We start from the raw sequence: 22,062 nt of genomic DNA, 5'->3' as shown, positions 1-22,062 counted from the left end.
ATGCCCCTGAAGGCAAGACTTGAAGTGCTTACTCAATTTGGCGTCTGCAGGATAAGCTCCGTAACAGTTTACCAGCCACTTTCCTCCCCTATGAGCAAGTTGCAGTGAGTCATACAGCAGAAGTCTAATTTTCTCTAGCTCTGCAGTACCATAATGTTAGCCGTGGTGGGGTTTCTCCCCATTCCGGCCCTCCTGCTCTGCAGCAGATAAGACAGAGAAGCCATCAGTGCAGGGAGTTATTTGTTTTATTCTTGAAAAAAAAAAAAAATAGGAGGCCTATTCTCTAAATTGAGCTGCAGCCTGTGTTCGGGTGCAGCTTCTATCTTCTCCATATCGCTGCAGTGCATTAGCAGTAATGACTTAATTTGTCTATGACACCCCCCGCCAGCATTTTGTTTGGCTTCCGATGAGCTAAAAACCTAGTGGAGAGCAAATCGAGTCAGTGGGAGGAAAATAAACAGACACGGTTTTATTCAAGAGATGGTAAATACTTGATTGCACACGGTGCATTTACACAATACCTGATCGCAGTAGCTTCACAGTTGTTTATCCGTTGTCGAAGAACTGCTCTGCGGTGATGAAAACCATCTCTCTGGGGGACGTGAATCAAGGTCGTTAAATATTGGTCGAGGGACCAATGTTTTCAACCAAAGCAAACATAGTCCCTCTTCTCCTGGCTAATAAAGGCTCTTCGCTACTCTTAAAATCAGCAAATCACAATTGAGACCACTCGGCAATCACCAAAATTATACGATTCTGTCTGGTGGGTGTTCGGTGCGTGACACTGTTTATATCTAGACATCTTTCCACTACATTATGTGTGGCGGCTTTCGGCAACAAGGCGTTTTTGGTTTCTTGTGGGAATGCACGTGTCTGTGTTGTTTTGTTTGTGTGCATGTGTATGTAAGCGGCCCCCCAGTCATTGTCACACATGGCCTTTTGTCCTCCCAGGTGGATTAGTGCGCTGATTAGTGCCAGCGCTGCCATTTAGGCAGGTACTATTACCTTATACTTAGTATGCCAGACAGAGACCCAGATCCAGCCCTTTCTGTTTCCCCCCCCCTCTCCTCCAATGGCTCAATCTCGGCACCCAGGGGAAGTCTTATTCTTGCCTCTTTAGCAGGCCCCAAAATCTCCTTTTAGTCTTTTTTTTATTATTATCTGTGAATAAGCTTCTCTTTAAATCTCCTTTCTTAGCTCTTGACAGTTTCTTTGTCTACACTGAAAACCACTTGATTCAAGGCCAAGAGGGCAATGATACAGCATGAGCTTACAAGTTAACTCTTCAACTTTGGAAATGCTCCTTTACTGTGTTTTACATACAAACTAATGTCTTCCTGAGGGACATCTGCTGTGGGCCGGCACAGCATTCAGACCGCTTTGCGTTTTATGGTTTTATGCATTCATTACAGGATCTGTTTTGTTCCTACGGGATGTCCACACTTTCCCATATAGGCAAAGTAATAATTGACCATTTCAAACATTCCCCAATATGAAACAGTGAGGGGATGTGTGTTTCTTGTATTTCATGACTTCATTTTTACTGGGGCATGACAATTTGACACTTGGACTTGAAGCATCTCAAGAGAAAATGTTGAAATGATTTGTGTATCTATAAAAGTGTTGTTGGGGCATTCCTGAGCATGTATATAAATAAGAAAGGGTTAATTGAATATATCAAGTCTAAAAATGTAGTTTTGTCTTGTAATGGGATCAATGTTTATGTTTGTTGTCAAAGAAATACATTCTTTTCAGATTATGCCTTGTAACTGCAGAATGTGAGAAAGTGCATCGCTGCCCTGAAGGACTCTGAATCCTGCAAACCCTCTGTCTGCGTGTCCATTCAAATGAAGAGGACTCAAATCCGTCTCAGGCCTTTTGTCAGCGTTGTCATGTCCCATCTTCCTTTAGCTCTACAACACGTAACTATTGATCGCTTCAGCAGCGCAGTTCATTCCCATTGATCCTTTCCGAACTATGATAAATGTCTTCCCCGTTAGGAGGTTAAGTTGGTGCAGACGGGACCACAAATCTAACATTTATCTCATTTCTGCTGTAGATATGATTCATGCAAAATAATTGAAGCTTTCGCTTTTCATTAGATTAGATCCTCTACATCGTACATTGCAGTTGATTGTGAGTTGATTGTGTCTCCTAACAACCCAACAGGGAATGGCACTTGACTGATTACACAGAAAATACAGTCATATTTGGTGAATTATTCTGTTTATGTCAAGTATAAGTATTATTTCTATCTTCTTAAATCTAAAGACATTGGCGGCAGTAGACATTTTGCTCATTTTGTCCCCTGATCAAACCTCACACGACTCAATCAAGCTATCCATCACCCTTTTACGACCTCTCACCATTTGATCATAAATGTGCAGAGCAGCCGCTGAGGGCTGACAAACATCTCTTCCCGGAGTAGTATAAACGGTGTAAGAGCTGCGTTATATGGCTGTGTTTGAGGAGGTAATTCAGGTTGAGTGGTCCGGCTATGGGTTCATTTGCTATGGGCCACCTGGGGATTATGACCGCTGGTCTGTGCGCTGTTCACTAGTGACACTCTGACCTTACAGGATTACTGCCCGTTATTACAGCAGTCTTTCCGTGAGGGGGATAAGCACAAAGCCACACATACACACACAAAAATACCCATAAGTCATGGCCTCACACCTGAAGGAAAACATCCAGCCTGTGCACACGCTCCAAATGACATGTCAAATGGAAAAATCTTACAACCTACCTACAGTACAGAATTAGCCTCCATCTTATAAAAAATAAATCTAACTGGCGAAAGATCGCTGCCAATAATATACATTTCAACCGAGTTTTAAAGATGTGTGAGTGATGGGAGATAAGGCAGGGTTGTGTAGGGCTTTGGACTGTATCAGGGTCCAGACTGTGAAGAGGTGTCACCAGGTTGAAATGCTTTCCTCTGATCTCAATGGCTTCAAACTGAGAGGAGGAAAGATACGAATAAATTGGATGAACACTTTTGTATAGGAGATTACAATCGCATTTTCCTGCATTTCTCTCACTCACAGGTTTCTCTGACTTTCTGTCTCTCTCTCTCTCTCTCTTTGCAGAGTGCTCAGTTCTACAAGGTCACCACAGAGAACTACCATAAATCTGCAGACCAAGTGAATGCCAAGTTCAAGTAAGTTCAAGCTGCTGATCCAAGTCAGATAAAGACTTTAGATCGCCTGCATAAATAAGACTTTTACTATTCCTTTCCTTTTTAAAACATATAGAAGGTTCACGATTTTGGATCTCGGGCGACTTTGTGTGTATTGTTACATGGAGGAAGATAAAAGTTCAAAATGTGTGCTTTCACTTAAGATTAGAAACCCATGTGGACCGACGAGTGAATACACTACTTAATTATGTTAGCCACATTCTAACCTTCGTCTTTCAATCTGAACCGCATTAGCCCGACCCATTAGCCGATGTTGATGATGCAGTTCACTGATAAGCCTGATTGCATGATAATGATCGCCGAAGGGTTTTTTTCTTGTAAACCTTTTAATATTTCACTGTTAGAGGACTGTTGTCTGTTTTCCAAAGCTTTACCTTAAATCAGACTTGGGTCCATCAAGATTATCTAATAATTTGTAGCAGTGTTAACCTGGCTTTACCATATCAAGACAACAAAAGATAACTGGGCTCTGTGCCGCAGAAAAACAAATTCTACTTTGGCTTCCAAATAGTGTACACTCAATTCTTTTGACTTAAATAGAGGTTCTACAAATCTCGCCGCCACACCTTGCAATGAAACCAATGATGAATTAAACATCCGAGCGTAGCACACATCCAACGCGTGCTATATATGTAACTGAAGAAGGTGCAGAATCCCTCCCCATCCGTGTTCCATCTGTCTTCTTAATAAGAGGCCATTAGGCTCCATAGTAATGTAGGGAAAGTGGATGAGGAGACCGCAGGAGGTGGGGCAAGAAGGGGCCCTGGCTCTGAGCTCTCCTCCAGGGAGGCTAGGCTAATTGTGTTAGCTTGTCATTAGCCAGCGCTAACACTGGGATCATTGTCTCCCTCAGAAATGCTGGAAAGTGATTAGCCGGGTCCACCGGGGGTTTAGCGCGAGACTGGTGGAAGCCGGAGCTGAGACTTTCCAAATCAAATCAAAGGAAAAAAAGAAAAGAAAAACTGGAATAACATTAGTGCCAAATGACGGCGCTAGCTGAGAGCAAATGTTGGCCAAACGTGCGGGTAGTCATGTGACACTGGCATGGAGGGCAGTGATTGGTGGATTGGATTAAAGGCTGTGCATTACCAGGGTTGTGACTTGGAGTATCTGTTCGTGTGTGCGTGTGCGTGCACTAATGAAATGGCGGGAAGGTGTGGTCTTACAAGACAGGGCCAGAGATGCATTGTGGGGAGCGGAGCGGAGGGTTAATAGGATTTAAAAGGGCGTGTTTGGCCCATATTTGTTTACGTGTGTGAGTTCATGCGTGATGGTGTGTGATTGTGTGCCTTTCCTCAAAGCTCTTTCTTATGGCAGATACCCTACAGAGATAAGATGATATCTGTGGCCTCTGTTGAATAATGGGAAGATTTTCTTTATTTATTTGGTCTCATGCAGCCTTTTGATTTCCTCATAGCTGAAAATGTCCCCCAGAGATAAAAAAGAAAAAAAAAGAAAAGAAAGAAGAAGAATAAAAGAAAGCAAAACTGGGGTCTTATCCATACTTGATAGAATTAACAGTTGATATGTTAATGTGAAAGTGTTATAAAGTGAGGGAGATCACATCTTTCTTATTAAAATGTCTTCATTTCCCCACTGCAGCTCGTGTCAGTGCAGCAGTAATGAGAGTGATGGTACTCGAGGGATTGATCAGTGTTGGGGCTGATATGAATATGTGCTCGGTGGTCCCAGAGGATGTGATCTGTCAAGGGTTATAACATCTGTATGTGTGTTTTTACTCTTGAAAACCAATCAAGGACTCTTGATTGGTTTTCCGTTTGCATGTGATTTTTTTGTGGGAGATTTCTTTTGGATAAAGCTGTTGTTGTTTCGTGATATCAGCATCAGGACGAGACGGAAATATAAGGAGATTTGGGAGGAATGTACAGTATATGCAGCACCTGTTGTCATACAGGTTCTTTGGGTTAATCTCTGTAATAGTCAACATGGGAAATAATTGCTTCGGTTTGAAACAAATATTAGTGTAGAAAAGGTGATTGGTTTGGGACAAGGTATTTTTGCTGGGACAAATGACAAGTTCACTCCAGGATTGCCCCTCTTGAATGACTCTAGTGTGGGTGATAGTCATGCCTTTTTGGATTCATTTGGTTCCATTGTGGTATGTGAATTACAGAGGTTAACCACGAAGTTTACAAATAAGTTTCAGCAGGAATCCATCGTGCATGTTCCATTCATGCAGCAGCAGTCGTACAGTGTTGTCACTTACTATAGCATCCTTTGAAAGAAAGAAATTAAGGTGTGAGAGGTAGGTTCTCTTGTGTGTGTGTGTGCTTGCTTGTGTGTGCGTGCGTGCGTGCATGCGTGTGTGTGCGCCCCCCCCCCCTAGTTTTTGCGTAGGTGTGCGGTGCAGCTGTTCCCTGCCGTTCTCCATATTCCAAGTTTTCTGAGCATGATGGAGCTCTCCCAGCCCGAGCACCACTGCATCACTGTGACCTCAATACAATATCCACACACACACTTAAAATCATACTCTCTCAAAACACACACACATACACAATAACAACATTATTTCTACATTCTTTCACACATTTTCCACAATATAATTCTGCACCTAATATATAAATTCAAGAATTTCTATGGATGTCATGTTTCAGAAATGTTTCCCAGGCACCAGAACAATATTGTTCGAAGTGAGTTGGATCAAATACTGGTAAAACTTGTAAATGGGCCTCTAGTGTCTGAAATTGTTGCTATGAATCACACACTACAGGGTATCAACCTGCACTCGAAGACCCAGACAGAAGACATTTGGCGTACAGGTCTTCCATTAGAGTGTAAATATACACAACATGTAACAGATAATGTAACAACACAGCACAGTTAGACACACGCATACACAAATAAGACCAAAGCTTTTATTCACTTACCCTGTGACACTGGGTGGAGATAAGAGTCCTCAGATGTGTGTGGAAAGGAGCGCATCTATTCCTGCACCTGATTTATATGCTGCCACGTTCACCACTGGTGTTTATCCCAGTCTGACGCATTATCGCACTGTCCAGCTCTGAATGTGTGACCTTTGCTTCACTTCATGTATGTATGCATACATATGTGTGTGTGTGTGTGTGTGTGTGTGTGTGTGTGTGTGTGTGTGTGTGTGTGTGTGTGTGTGTGTGTGTGTGTGTGTGTGTGTGTGTGTGTGTGTGTGTGTGTGTGTGTGTGTGTGTGTGTGTGTGTGTGTGTGTGTGTGTGTGTAATGTCTCGACAGGCTGTGTTTGACCCAGTGGGGCTTTAGTTTGAGATGCGAGTTGACAGGCATGAAGGAAAATGATAGATGTGAGATTATGCGAAACGACGGAATGGGGAAAGCAGGAACGGTGGCGTGGCGCGGTGTTAAGCTCTCCTGTCACTGCTAACCTTTGCAGGGGTTTTAGGCTTCTCTGTCGAAGTCGGTCACTCTGTGTCTGTCCAGGGTCCCTGCAGAATTGAGACGGGGGCCGGGGCATCACACTGTGGAGAATGGGTTGGTCTGACAAGACTGTGTAGAACTGAGGGATCACCTTATGAATCGAACCCCTTCCTCCGAAGACTCAAAAAAGTTGGGCTCCTGTAGGTTGTTTTCTTTTGCCTTGACGATGACATTTATCATAAGATGAGAAGGTTTACATTTCTCCCCTGCCTAGTTTTCTATAGAGAATATGATTTCATTTTTGTCTGTCACATCACTGTCTCTCCTCCTCTCCCTCAGGCAATACACTCACTCCCTTTGTCTGTTTATTTTGTTTTTATATCACTTTTGAATAAATCTTTCCTTTTTTTAATAATGTAATCAAGTTGACAAAAACAGCAGCCTCTGTCTTCGCTTTGTCTCACCGCACGCACACACAGTCAAACACGCAGAGGTGGAATGAGGAGGCGTGGAGCACAAACTTGTTGAATGTAAATGGCTCATTGTTTGTCTTGTTTGTGCTGCGCTGCCTCGGTGCAGCGACCACACCTGACGGTCTGTCTTCTCCTTCATACCATGTGGGAGGAAGCCGAGCCCACTCATCCCTCTTCGCGCCGCTTATGAACCATAAACATTACAGAAATTAACAACTTCAACAACCCTCCATCTGCTTTATTTGTTGTTGCCATAAATAAATTGCACAGTATTACCAGAATCCCCTTGGTATCTAAGTGCTGCACATTAAAAGTTGTCAGTGCTGCATTTATGTTATTGTCAAATGATTTGTCATCTGATTATAACAATAAACAAAGACTATGACTATGGTCTGTTTTCTTGCCAATTAGTGTCAATTAGGTTAAGGACCACCCCCCCCCCCCCCAAAAAAAAAATTCCACCCTGCTACTACGAAATGTAAATAAAGGCAGCTAGAGACTTTCCCTTTTTCTTGGCAGTGCTGCCGTTTGTTTAAGTGAATAACACCAATGTCCCAAAATTAATGAAGTAATGATTTATTGATGCCTAATTGCGGGAAGCATCACTTTTAATTACTAAAAATAGCAGTAATTAGATCAGCAGGCAAGTTTTTTGTGGGGGAGGTGTTGTTTTTTTTGCTGTGGAGCATTCCGCGAAGCAGGACACACTGAGCAGCGCTTTGACCCGTCTGTCAGGTGAGGGCGAACCACATTTTCCGTAGCTAGGCAACCCGGGGGGCGCAGGGGCAAGATGGTGGTCAGCCGAGGAGCCAGAAGTCAATAACTGCTTTTAAAAGCTCCTCTTTCGGCCTTAAGAGCTCCGCCGTGCTGCCGGTAAAAAGCGCACACGATTCAAGGGACCTGGGTGGGTGTATACACGGACACAAACACACACACACACACACACACACACTTTTCTGTGGCTGTCTTTGGAAACCCACTCACTGCTTTTATTGCTTTTTTCTGCTTTGTTTGGGATTCTTTTTCTTTTTTCATACAGTGACTATTACAGTGACATGATTGATAGAAGGGAAAAGAACAGGCATGCAGCACTTTGAGGATTGTGCAGAGAAGATGCATCGCATATTCCCAAGTCGCAAAGCACCGCCACTCGGCGTTTTGCATGAGCCGTGCCATTTCAAGGCATCTCTCGCAGAACCAGAGGATATACATTGCAGGTGCGTGTTTCGGTGACGTGCAAATGTCCGAGACCATTTCACCAAGGTAATGGGAGAGTGGTCTCAGACTTCCGGGTGTGAAAGATCTCAAACGCGTCTTCTGCCCGAGGTCGGACTCCAGGGGAAAGAGAGGTCACATGCTCCCTTTGTTCTTCCTCTTTACTCACTCACCCACTTTCTTTGTCTCCCTCACTACAGTCATTTAAATCTCTTTCACTCACTCACTCCTTTTGCCTCCCCCCCTCACTCAAACACTCTCGCCATTCTTGGTCAGCCTTTTATCCATCACACTCTTGACTCTCTCTCTCTCTCTCTCTCTCTCTCTGTTCATCCCTCCCTCCCTCCCTCTTTTCCTTTCTCTCAGTCAACCTCTTAGCCATGCTGATGGATTTCACTGCGGGGGGTCATTCAGTTCTGCTTTTAAAAAAGGCAGTGTGAGCGAAATGCATGCCATTTTTCTCCTTAACTGGATCATTTGTACTTATTTACCCCCCTCGGTACTGACGCCTGCCTTAACCACAGAGAGCATGAGGGCTTTTTAAGGGGGCACCGGCACCCACCCCTTAACCCCATTAACCCCTAAGTGGACCCAAATGAATATAAATAGACTATGTGGTGATTGGGAACTCAATATGGGGGAGCAGCTTTGTGTAATCCATACCGTCGATGGAGCTACAGTACGTGTTTGCCTGTGTATGTTTTTAAGCGAGTGGGTTCGAGATGAGGATAGATGATTTCTAGCAACGCGTGACTAAAACAGACCTTAAAATTGTCTCCGCTTGTTCTTGGTCAAGTGCTTTTTTAATCATAACGGCATTACAAGTCATGTGGAAACGGAACAGATGGCTTCTTCTAGTATAGGGTTGCTTTTAAGTAGAAAGACAAAACAAAGTCCTCGAATGAAGCAACGCCCTGGAAGCAACTGGAACAACAAATGTGCAGGGATATTCTTTTATTGTTTAAAACCAAACAGATGCTTTTTGACATGATGTCTTTGTCAAAACGTGTAGCGGCAGCTTCAATCGTTTTCATTTCGTGCGCAATTTATGCTTTTATTTGATAGTACCAGTAAAGAGACGACAGTAAAATGCGAGAACAACATGCAAACAAGAACGTTTCCCAGCAGAACTTGAATTGCGGCAGTCCGTGTTTGGTGACTTAAGCCCCGAACCTCTTGTTTTTGAAGGAGACGTCTAAATGCTATCCTGTCTCTGTTTGTCTCTCATGCCTGCACGTCCCCTTGTATGTGCTTCTCATTGCCTTCTTTCAAATCTGTAATGAATTTCAAATTAAGACGGATGAACGTACATGTTTCCAGATGTGTCTCGCACTTTGTTCAACTATCCAAGCATGTTGTGTCCCTTAACAGAGATCTATGAATGTCATTTTAGTGCACGGCTCCACGCGGTTACAGCTCATGGTAGTCATAATCAATTCAAGTCGCTTTGACAAATGACTCGATACCGCTCCTTGCACCCTCTATTGGCATAACTCATGCACGCTGTGTATGAAAATCCCAGCATCAGTCTCAATACATCCCCTTGCGGTCAATACGCCGCTTGAAGAATGGAGCCGTAGCCATAAACCCATCGGAATATGTCCCCCCGCATGGAAATGTGCTGAGTTGTGCAGCGGGAGGCTTGAAAGAGGGGGATTGTATTAAATGATATAGGGACACCTTGAGGAGGGAGGTGGACAGTGAGAGGGAGTGAGCAGGTAATCTGTTCTGCTTTATTACATGTTAAATGGGACACATTCACCCCCTCATATCATCTCTGCCCCTCCTCTCAACCTCCTCTTCTGTCCTCTCCTCCAGGAAAACTTTACAAAGGAAGTGAGGAGGGAGCTGTAAGAGTTACCTCTCTTCTCCAACACTCTCTCTCCCCATAGTCAGCCCTCTTTCACTTCTTCTTCTTCGTTTTTGTCATGCTTCCTTCGCCGTCGTCTGCCTCACAAACATACCCTGGCTGTCTCTGTCTCTCTTTCTCTAATAAAGCAGGGGGGGGGGCTCACCTCCCTCCCTTGTCCACTGTTCTTTACCTCTGTCGGCTTTATGATTCATGACGAGGAGCTGAGGAACTGCAATGTTGGTATCTAAACCAACCTCCTCCCTTTCATTCCTCCCTCAATCAGTGAATCCAGGCAATACGGAATTTGTGCGTGCGTGCGTGTGTGTGTGTGTGTGGGGTGGGGGGGGGGGGGGGGGACGATGTTATAGAAACCTTTACTGCTACTAATGACACAAGGCGGGACCCCTATATGACTGTTTAGATTTACTGTCCCTGGGGCACAGGGGGTGCATCACATTCTCATCACACACTCTCTCAGACACACACACACACACACACACACACACACACACACACACACACTCTCTCACACACACACACACACACAGTGTAAATAATGACTGTATCTAGCTAGATGTCTCTGTTTGTTTCAGATTGCCCCTCTCCCTACATGGTGTTTTATTAAATATCCCATGAGCCACTGGGGATAGAGGGAGGGGATAAGGTAGAGAGGAATAAAGGGCCGATAGAGATGGTGAGGAAATGGAGAGTGAGAAACAGAGAAGGGGGGAAGTGAGTCTTTTACTGGTAGCGTCTGGTTCTATAACATGTGTACAGTTAGAATTGTGTGTAGACATTTACATTTTTTAAATATTATTATTTTATTATTTTCGTCTTTTGCGGTTGTCGTTCTCTGACAAGCACACGTGTTTATTTGTGTTGAGTGTGTGTGTTGAGCACTGTCACCTCACATTATATTTATAGGTGGGGTCAGAAGATGAATCTGAGGGTATCAGGAGATAAGAAGACAACAAATTGATTGTGAATTGATGTGAAATCTGTAGTTTTACGTCCTGTAGCCTCAAAACATTAATCAGACAACTGATAACTGACCCAACAAAACCACAACCTGTTATCAAAATTCTAATACTACAGTAGCACCAAACCAACGCTTAAAAAAATATCAATGCCTCTGACCTTCACCCCCTTATTTTATTTTATTTAATTTTATTTTAAGTCCTGTGCATCTTTTAAACACACTAAAGAAAACAAAATAAGACGTTTGTTTTGGGAATGTGACTCAGTCTCCCTGTTTATGAATGCCTTTCTACTCAGGTTACGTGGGAACTGGATGATACATCTATAATTATACCCCTTATGATTCCCACAGTGGTGCAAGGAGTTTCTGTGTTTCAACTTCGCAGAATTTAAGTCTTTGAACAATTCGTACTCTTTTGCTCCGAATTCATCATGAACCACGAAATGCGTGCCTTGATTCGTGGGCTGTATTAATGCAGTGGAGAGAAATGGAGACTACTTCAGGCCTGCAAATGACTTAGAAAAGTTATTTTTTTTCCTCAGGAGACATGATAAGCTTCAAAATGACCACTTATACAAGTCATTTTAGAGCTTATCTAATATAAGTATATTGTTTGCTCTGATACATAGTACCTCCACGAAGGAGCAAAAGATGTGGTGAACTTAACATTCATGAAAGGATTAAAAAAAAATATGGTAATCTTCTTGTAGTTATGGTTTTATAGCTTATTGCAGATTGGACGTATTGTATTTGCATCTGCTCACCGTGCTGCGTGGCACCGCGCTCGTCTCTCTGTAGTAAATGACGTGAGGGCAGCTAATGTGACACGGAGGGGGACGCCGCAGTCTTTTCCCTACGAGCGCCGTGTGCTTGGCGTCATGAACTTAATGTTAATCTTAATGATAGATGATAGTGTGTGTGACAGTGTTATTGTCTCCATGATTAACTCCGCCGCTGTCTGAGGCCCATCCTCACAGAGACGGACGGGGAGCAAGAGAAGAAAAGAAAAAAATAGAAGTACCGCTGTCTGGTTCCTCATCAAGAAATGCTCCTCATTTCTGCCTACCTCCCCCCATCCTCGCTCCCTCCCTCCCTTCCTCCTTTCTCTCTCTGAGGCCATTACTGGTGATAAACACTGTGGTTTGTATCAGCAGGATGCACCTGGCATTAACGCAGATGCTTAAGAAAGTAATTAGTGGGTGTATGTGGCTCCTCTCGTCTCCGTAGGTGCCCATAGGCGCCGTAATAAACGAGTGCCAGGATCCATAGGAATGGGATGGCAGCGATTCCTGCGCCGCGCCGCTGTCATCGTTCAATACCCTGACGCAGAGCGATGGCCCTGTCATGCCTCCCAGCGAATCACTGGATTTCCCCCCCCCCCCCCCCCCCCCCCCCCCGCCTCCGATTGATCCGCAAACGCAGAACCCCTCTCACTTAAAGTTTTAAATGCTAGAAATTGTTCGGCGTACAGAGCTGCCCCTGGAATCAGCCAACGTTTTTGGGGGAAGCGTGTGAGAGGAGAGTGAGAAGGTGAACATCGCTCTCATGTCTGTCCAGTAAATCTAAGTTAGCGGCATCTTATCTTAGTATAAAGAAAGAAAGTGAATAAGCAAGTGAACTACTTTAGCCTCATGTAGAATATTCCCTTGTCAACTGAGCACAGTATCGGCCACTGAATGATGAAATTTATTCATTATTTCTATTTCGAGTACCTTCTATCTCGTGTTGTCACTAATTGGCGCTGACCTGTACCTATACGGACTATAGATTTTTCCGGCCTCCCAAACAAATGCACATATGTGCACATCTTCGCCGCGCCAGCTTCCTGCTGCATTGCACCCTGGGTAATGGCCCATGCGTCCAACCCCCTGCTTTTGTATCCAACGGGGGGGTAATTTCTCACCCCAGGGGGCAAATCAAACATCTGATTCTGACTACGGGGGCTCTGCTTCCCGCCCCCCAATATTCCTTTGAGATCATCAGAGTTGCTGACGGGCAGCAAAAAAAAAAATCCCTGTCTCTTTCACAGCCAATGCAAGGCGTGTTTAGTGAGGCAGACGGAGTGTCCTGAGCACTGGTGTGAACAAAACGATGACACCGCCATTAGCATAATAGCCTGAGCATGTGCATGTGTTGTCATTATGGATTTTTATGGGGTGTGCGAAGAGACAGACAAAAGCAGTTAACGCCGGCAAAGGCGCCCGGCGCTGGTGGGACGTTCCACTGCTGGGATTGGCCAAAGGGTCCGACTCTCACGTCTAGCAAAAGTCCCATTTAATGCACGGAAGTTTTGCACAGCATCCATCATTAGAAGTACTCGCAGACCTCAAGGTCTCAAAGACTTTGGGTGTGCTAAACTAGTGATGTGGAGCCTATAACCAGACAATTTACCTCCACGGTCTACAACAGCAACCTCCTCTCGGATGCTAAAAGACTGAATTTGTCATTTAAACCAGGCCAAGGTGGCAGCTACCCAGTTTGTAAATGGTTGACTCTTCCAGGCAGCCACTCTGAGTCGATGGCTACGTTCCTGAGTTCCTGGTAGAGTGATCAATACTCTCTTCCATGAAGGGTCTTCAGTGGTACGACATAAGGAAGAGGGACTAATTAACCAGGAAGGTATACTGAGCTTGCCTGTAATTTGAACCCCGTCTTCATTATCATCATCACAGTAAATAACCTTAATTGCTTTTCTATCGTAAAAACCGCCGCAATCGCGCAATAATGTGCCGAGTTGGCTTCTCCTCCACGCCGCCCCACCGTGGCACTGATGGATCTCCCTTTCCGGACCCTCGTTGCAAGCTTTTTATTCGTTTGACACCTCTCATTGTCCGTTTTTAGAAAAGCCCTCCGGCCCTCGCCGTCGACATGTTGTAATGCGCACGATCTACGTGGTCAATCTCGCCAGTGTGTGACCTTCGATCTCCCTCCCAGCAGATACAGTAATGCTTGATTCTTGCTTCAGGTGTTTTGGACTGGAATGACAGTGATAATAAAAACTTCAGGGGGAGGTGTACACACACACACACACACACACACATACATAAAGACTGCGGTATAGCTCTGGATCGTCCAACAATGGATGAACTCTGTTGAGAGAAAATGACCAGCGATATGCCCAGTTCCTAAACCAACAATATCTATTTAGTCCTCTCCTCTTGTTCTCAATCTTTGTATCTCATGTTATTTTTCTCAGTCTATCTGCATTACCCATCATCCACTTAATTTTTTTTTTCTTTTGATTTTCTCTCACAGATGTATCATGTATCTCTGATCCCATTTCCTTAATTCTCATCCCTCACACTTCTCCTCCTGTCCCGTCTCCTTTTTCGTCTTTGACGCCACATTCCCCCCCCCCCCCCCCCTTTTCACGCTTGTCTCTCCGCCCCTCTCACCCCTGCAGGCGGTACGAGGTGTATCCCGTGTGCGCAGACATTCAGGGCCAGATCCTCACATGCTACAAAGAGAACGTTGGAAAAACCCTCCACTGCTCCAACATAGCAGCCCTTTACCTGCAGTGTGTCAACAATGCCAAACAGGTGGGTGTGTTAACCGGCCTAAGCTGTTTATCTTTACCATCATGTAAACATAATTCGATGCACTACGCTAGCGTCGCTTGCATATGAATGTTATGCATATGCGCATCGCATGCTCGTTAAGTGAAATGCAAGAGCATGCAGGTGTGGAAAATATGTAAAACTTGAGCTTGAATCCATAAAAAGCCTCTGAAATAATGCATTTGTTTCCCCCCCCCTGAAGAATGACAAGTATGAGCATGCGCCATCATGGACAGATGATATGTGAGTTGCAGTGCTTCTAAATCCCATAGTGTAGCTTGATGCTTGTATTACAAAGTCGCCCCATGTGTGTGTGTAAGCTGTGCGTCATTGGCCGAATAGATGTGTGTGTGATGGCTACAGTAGAACAGTCATTCCCTTTTTACATGTCTAAATGAAACACACATCCATTTACATGCGCCAGCTCTTTGCTTCGAGACAGCAGAATACCATTTCCACAGGGCGACTGGCGCCAGGGTGAAGCTCACTCCGCACGGCTAGTTTAAACCTTCTGGTGTATTTCCATAATACCTGCTGACACAGGCGTTCCCCCGACTGTCATTGTATGTGTTTTAATGTAATAACACCAAAGGAGTAGCCGCCGCTAGTTGGATACCCATTGTCCTCTCCGTGCTTTCTCCTTTCATTGTCAAGTACAAATGTTTTCGTTCCCCCTCCCGTCTCCCGCGGTCACACACTGTATGGTAATGGTAATGTCACTCAGGTTGATATTAACTTGATTCCCCCTCTCTCACTTTGCAATATGTAACAGCCATTGCCCCCCAAAAAGGGCTCAATTTACATTCATAGAGCTTTTATATTAGATTTCTTTTTTTTTCTTTTTTTGTAGAATTGTATTGTTTTGCCAGAAATGAGGAAAGCAGAGTTTTCTCTGTCGCTTACTATCGTGGGTATTAGTATTAGATCTGAAAGTCAGATGCAGGCAGATTTTAAAGCTATACATTATGTAAATTGCACAATGTTTTATTCATTGTGCGTGCGTGCGTGCGTGCGTGCGTGCGCGCGTCGTGCATGCGTCGTGCGTGCGTGCGTTAAAAAGCGCTACCTGTAGCCTCGTCAAGATTCAGCAAGGGTGCGTTCACAGTCCGGATGCTGTTGTGATCTTGTAAATTGTTTGGAAGCAGACCTGCGACGATATGGTAATCCACTTGTGTTTATCACCCGGCGGCAATCACGGCACACTCCTGTTCATCTGCGCCTATCTAAGGCTTGCTTTTTAAAGTCATTAGGTGCAGAAGAAACAGTGCTCTGATACGGCTTAAAAAGGAATAATATGCAGAATTACACAGCTGACAAAACAGGGTGGGGGGGAACGAAGTCGGGTTGATATGAGCTGATGCGGTGTCGTGATTAGGATGTTTACGCCGTTTTATCACAGCCGAGCAGGAAGCTGCACCGAGACAAGGTGTCAAAGGACATGACCTTGACCTCTGGAGGTCAGGGGATCTCAACGTGCCCTCTAACAACCGCCCTCCGTCCTTCCCCCTCCACTTCTTACATTCGACTAATAAGCTGCTTCACCGCGGCTCCAGATCAGGATGTCCAAGAATCCAAATGCCTGGAGTCGACTGGAACAGAGTCATCTAGACCTTGTCACTGATAATTAGGCTTCCTATTGCCACCGTCAGTCATCACATTTAGCCCCACGCTCCCTCTCTCTTGCTCCCTTTTTGCCCTGCCGCCATCCCTCCTTCGCTCCCTCCGTCCAATATCCCCTCATCCCTAGTCACATCTCTAATGCATTCACCACTTAACAGGTCCAGATAGCAAACAGTATGAAGAGGCAGTGGAAGGACAGATAAAGTCTCTCTCTCTTTCTCCCTGGATGAATAAGAGTTTATCACGGAGGCCGATCTCTCCATCCCCAGCTTGCCTCCTCATTCCAAATTCTCGCTGCATGACCGCCTCCCGCTCCCCATATCTTTCCCTTCTGCGCCTCATTTTTTCTTTTTTGGACTGACCCATCTCCATTTTGCTCTCAAAGGACCAAGTTGGAGCCGCGTTTGTGCTTTCAAGAGGTGTTATGTTTGCAAGTGTTGCAATGCAAAAGAGAGCCATCTTACATAACTGCTGCAAACATCACCTTCGGCAGAGAGAGAGCGTGTTTCAATCAATATTGCTCTTAAGTACATGATATCATTTAATTTCTCCTCTCAGCTCCTGTCAGTAAATCTTGACTTAGCACATATTTTTACTTGTGTAAAGTAAAATGTGCTTTTCGATGTTCCGGCTAAACCTTTGGCTTGAACGTGTCATTTGTTTTTCGTGATGCGTTCGTACAACTCGATCTCTCCCAATGCTGATACCGATAGCTCAACCTTGAAATGTAAAACCCTTTACACTGCAAGAGGGAACTCGCCGTAGTCATTAAGCGCAACAAGAGGCCAGGGATTGTCGCGGCAACAAGCAGCTGTGACTTATTGGATGTAACTGATACTGAATGAATGTAAGTGAATTTTAAAGGACAATGGCATGGGGAGACTGTGGACAAGTCCTGTCATGAACCGACACTTGATCTGCCTGAAGCCGCCCTGTGGTGTCTTTAGTCGACTAGTAGCAGCATTGGGGAACGTTTCTACGAATGGGTGTTGTGAATACTGAACAGTCAGTCTTTAATAAGATCGATATCTGCGTTGCATTGGTTGCATCTCTAATATGTTTTGCCCAATTGGAATTCACCGTTAGTGCCGCTGCCGTGTTCCCAGAGCTCAACAGTTGCCTGGGTGCTGTAGATTGTCTTTTCTTAACCACTAGAAGTGATGGTGGCCAGGACTCCAAAAGTAAGTTGTAATAAATTGGAGTCGTCAGTCAAAGTGTTTTTTCCTCAAAGTCTGCTTCTTGACTTGACCTTCACTTAACAGGGTGGTGGGTAGTGTTTTTATTGATAACCATTTCATGGTCAAATCAATAGTGCAGAAAAAATACACTGGGTTTCTGACATGGACTGAATCAGATTCACAACACCATTATTAAATTGGTACTTTCTGTCGACCTTATTCCCTTCCCGATGTTCCTTGATTCCTCTGCCATTTTTTCCCCCTGTCACTCATGTTTTTCTTTTTTCGTAGAGAGGCATCTGCCTCAATTGGCCGGTTCAAATGGTTATTGACTGGGAGTGCTGGGGATTTGCGGTTTGCACTTATCGCTAACATGGAATCCACTGCCCTCTGGTCCTTTTGTCCGCTTTTCAAACCCTCTTCTCTTTTTCTTGTCCAACTCTAAACCCTCTCCTCTCCGCCTTGTCTCTCCTGTTTGACATTATATCTTTCTCTTTTGTTTTAGTCTTTTTCTAATTTGATTTAATTTGCCTCTCTGTCTGTCTAATGCACTTCCCGCTCTGTGTTTTGTTTTGTTTTTTATTCCTGCAGAACAAGTCTAGGACTGGGGGTTAAGAATGAGAGAGGAAGCAAGAGAGAGCAATGAAGAGTTTAATCGTGTGGGATTTCTGATTATCGACCGACTGACAGACCAAACTGCAGCGAAGGAGGGGAGGAACAAATCGGCACCGGCACACACCCTCGAAAACCCCGTCACCGAGCCACACCACTGGCACTGAGCACGGCACCTTGGATGAGACGTAGGCACCCTTTCCCCCCAGCCGTATCTCCTTCCCCTGCTCTCCAAACCCTCGTCTATATCTCTCCTGTGAGAATGGCAGAGAGGCAGTGACGCTGTCCGCCATTCCGGAGAGACACACCGGTGACCTGCGGAACCCAACAGGGCCCCGGGTTTGGCAAAAGATGAACCAGAACCACCTCCAGAAAGCCGGCCGCCCGTGTCACAAGCCACTTGGATCCATCCCGTCTCACTCCATTAGGAAATCAAAGTCTATTTTTTACAAATTCAAGTCAGTCCCTAAGTTGTTTGTCGCGAATTCATTGTTTTCTTAGCTCCTAATGCACTATCATGTACACAGATACACATGTACACATCTGTGTCTTCCTTTGCATCTGTTCCTGAGAGATTGTGTTGTGTTAGTAATGTAACGATCTGCGTGTTGTGTATTCATCCAGACCAACACTTGTGACGACGTGTGATCACAGGAAATAAAAGACGAAACAATGCAGGAACTGTCGGTGAACTTTTCTCCATTAATATTCAGTGGGCTTAGTCTCTCGCGTGTGTGTGTGTGTGTGTGTGTGTGTGTGTGTGTTATGCTAATTACAGGAAGCATTGTATATCTTTGATGGATACGCGGCCTTCGTGTTGTCACAGCGACATTTTTCCAAACAGTGAACGAGCCCAAGAGGGGGGGGGAACCGAATCTTCGTCCCAGATGTTCTGGTTCATCATCCATCTTCCTCTCTGTTTCTCTCTCTGTCTTTCTTTATTTAGCTCCGTTGAGCGAATCCTCTCTTGCGCTTTAGCTATTCAGTGAAAGAGGAGCGGGGATCTCTCTACCTCTTCCCCATCAGCGCATTGTCCCTCTTTATTTTTTCCGCAAATCTACTCCTCTCTGCCTCCGTCGCCGTTCGTCCGTTCCTTCTGGAGTGCGTTTCTTCTCTGCTCAGTCTCCCAGGCTAATGTTGCCTTGGAGGAGACGGCTTCTCCACGCCGTCTGCACTCTGCCAGACTCCCTGGGTTGGGTTTAACAGGATACACAGACACTGTTATGGTTGTGTGTGTTCAGTTTGACAGTGTGTTTGTGTGGCTGGGGTGGTAATGCAGGCGTCCACATGCGTGTGTGCGTGTGCGTGTGCGTGTGCGTGTGTGTGTGTGTGTGTGTGTGTGTGTGTGTGTGTGTGTGTGTGTGTGTGTGTGTGGAGACGTGACCAACCTCAGACTTCTATAGGAGGCTATCTTGGTTTGATGTGGAGGCAGGTGATCACAGATGAGACTTTATCTTAATTCTGCATCAGAAGAAGAACGTGTGTGTGTGATTGTGTGTGCGTGTGCGCGAGTGCGTGTGTGTGTGTGCGAGATCGAGAGATGGACGGAACAGGAGCGCGAGGGAGGCAGGGTGTCTGTGTCAGTGTGTGTGTGTGTGTGTGTGTGTGTGTGTGTGTGTGTGTGTGTGTGTGTGTGTGTGTGTGTGTGTGTGTGTGTGTGTGTGTGTGTGTGTGTGTGTGTGTGTGTGTGTGTGTGTGTGTGTGTGTGTGTGTGTGTGTGTGTGTGTGTGTGCCCGCGTGTGCGTGCCCGCGTGTGCGTGCAAGCATGTGATTCGTCCTGACTAATCCTCCTCTGTTTCTCAGTCAGCTGTCCTTTGCTTTTTGACTTCTGGCGTCTCGGAGGGTTTAGGGGTTGACTTCTATTATGTGGCGGGCGTGTGTGTGTGTGTGCGTTGGAGGGGGGTTTCTAAAGGTTAGGAATAATGGCTAGTGGAGTTCATGGCAGGTGTTTTCTCCACAGAGCAGCAGACTAAGCCCCATTTATTTTTCTCAATGCCTCTGCCCACTTGTTCTCCCCTCGGTGTCTGACACAGACGCAGACTCCTCCGTCTGACCCAGGGCCTCCGAGCCCGGATAAGTGATTTAACGGTTGTATTCTGCCTGTAATCAGATTATATCCCCTGTAATATCATTAAAAGCACGATTATAGAATCATGACATCCCAACATGGGGCTTACTACCTTTTCCCTTTAAAAGGCCTCCGCCATGACCTCAACAACCCGTTCTCTTCGATGTGAAACGCTCAACAGTCAAGAAAAGGCACACGACGATTTCCTCTTCTAGCGTCACGGAGAAGGCGCGTTGTGTTTCTTTTAGTTCTATGTGTTTCACGAGAAACCGTCTGTTAGGGAAGGACAGCATGCAGAGTTGGAACAATTCAAAATTAATGTAGTGCTAAATTAGCTGGGATTTTATCTACTCACCATCTGGGGCCACTGTTAAAAACATCACATTGACGAGGCTGCAGAAGCAATGAGATTTGCGTTTAAAACAAAAAGATTTCTCTAGTATACATATATATTTTCGTGTCGGCGTGACTTCAGTAAGTGTGGATGAGATGTTTCCCTCGAGCTCAGAGCAGCTCCCGCATGCTGAGGGGAAGCTGCACGCAGTGGCACCAGGGGTCAGTCGCTGTGGGACCCCCAAGGCCGCTGGCTGTGGGGTCGGGGGGTCGGGGGGCCGGAGAGCGAAGAGAGCAAAAGTCCCATCTCAAGACGAAGCCTGGGGATGGTGAGACCACTCAGCAGAAGGAGGAGTGACGTCCACATCCAGCCGGCTAATCCCATTGTCGGGATTGTATCAGTGTCGGTTTTATTGGCCACCGTGACCGTCGACGTCTGCCTCTTTTCTGTTCGCCACAGTGATGTTAGTTTCGTTTAAATGCAAAAGAATTCGTGGCAATTGCAACAAAGAAACAAAAGTTGGTCGCGCGCAGCGAAGCAGATGCCGAAAGTGCTGCGCTCGTCCCACACGCGAGTGGCGAATGACAGAATATAGTACAATAATGTGGTGACGTTTGAGCCGCCCTGGAAAACGAGTAGGGGAATAAATAGATTAGTGTGATTGCGTCGCTCAAAGGAAACAAACGGCCCCTTTTTGTGGAACCTAACGCAGTTCAGAGCTCCAGGTCAGCAACAGGCCTGTACCTGCCGACCGTCACAGCGTCGGTCGGGTTACACACACTAACCCTCGTCAAGGGTCAAGACTTCTGGCCTCTGCAGAAAAAAAAAAGAAAGTACGGCGGGGTCAATCCTCACGGCGTACTATTCCAAGACATCTCACTTTGCACTTCTGCCCGCACCGTGTGCCGCCACTGCTGTCGCTGTCCGCCTTCTGTCAGAGTAGCTCTCTGCGTCTCTTCGAGTGCTCCGCGCCATCTGGGTCCGTTCGGCGCGGCGGCATTCCCCTCGCTCCCACCAGCACCACTTCCTGTAGTGAATTGCATAAAAACGATAAGGATGAAGCGTATGATCTCTATATCTATATATTTTTTTTTTTTCTTTTCATGATATTCCAGCTCTATTTTGCCTCTGCTCTGGAAAGAGGCCGACAGAATGCACTCAACCCTGCCCATGCCAAAGGCAACATCCTCCACCGTGATGACTGATCACGTTCCATTCAAGGACTTTCTCTGAAGAAGAGAGCGAGAGGGGAGGGGAGGGGGGGGGGGAAGGCCTGTCTCCCTTCAAACTTTTCCCCACACTCGCTCTCATCCGTCGTGTCCTTGTGCCTCCCCACTGTCCGTCCACGCAGCCCGTCCCCGCCCTTGCGTTTCGCCTTCGCTCCCCCTTTTCCTGTTCTGTCCTTGTGTTCCCCCGGTCTCTGCTCTTTTCCCTTCCTGCTGTTTTATCCCCCCCAAGCCCTCGCTCTCTCCAAATCGTGGGCGGCGTGCCGGACAACGGCACGGCAGCCCGAGGGGGGCGGGTCCGCTGGCGGCGGTTGGCTCTCCCTGTATCGCCGATGAGGTGTGCGTTCGCCTGTCACGCCGCCGTAACTCGCGCGCAACA

The 22,062-nt window shown here is 45.8% G+C and overlaps 1 protein-coding gene across 3 annotated transcripts in view; it reads left to right on the top strand.

Annotated features, from left to right (window-relative positions):
* Window positions 1-18,732, top strand: part of chchd3a (coiled-coil-helix-coiled-coil-helix domain containing 3a) — a 59,961-nt gene extending 41,229 nt beyond the window's left edge. For 2 of the 3 annotated variants that reach the window (XM_035614737.2, XM_035614718.2), the window contains 4 exons: window positions 3,090-3,160; window positions 14,492-14,627; window positions 14,848-14,888; window positions 18,035-18,732. In XM_035614737.2, the coding sequence (XP_035470630.2) occupies window positions 3,090-3,160; window positions 14,492-14,627; window positions 14,848-14,888; window positions 18,035-18,089 (303 nt within the window). In that variant the 3' untranslated portion in view covers window positions 18,090-18,732. The remainder of the gene's footprint in view (window positions 1-3,089; window positions 3,161-14,491; window positions 14,628-14,847; window positions 14,889-18,034) is intronic. The other variant, XM_035614728.2, reaches the window with a different exon arrangement.
* The last annotated feature ends 3,330 nt before the right edge of the window (window positions 18,733-22,062 follow it).

Source organism: Scophthalmus maximus, chromosome 12, assembly GCF_022379125.1.
Source record: "Scophthalmus maximus strain ysfricsl-2021 chromosome 12, ASM2237912v1, whole genome shotgun sequence".
Classification (NCBI taxonomy): Eukaryota; Metazoa; Chordata; class Actinopteri; order Pleuronectiformes; family Scophthalmidae; genus Scophthalmus; species Scophthalmus maximus.
This window is presented reverse-complemented; position numbering and strand designations above follow the sequence as displayed.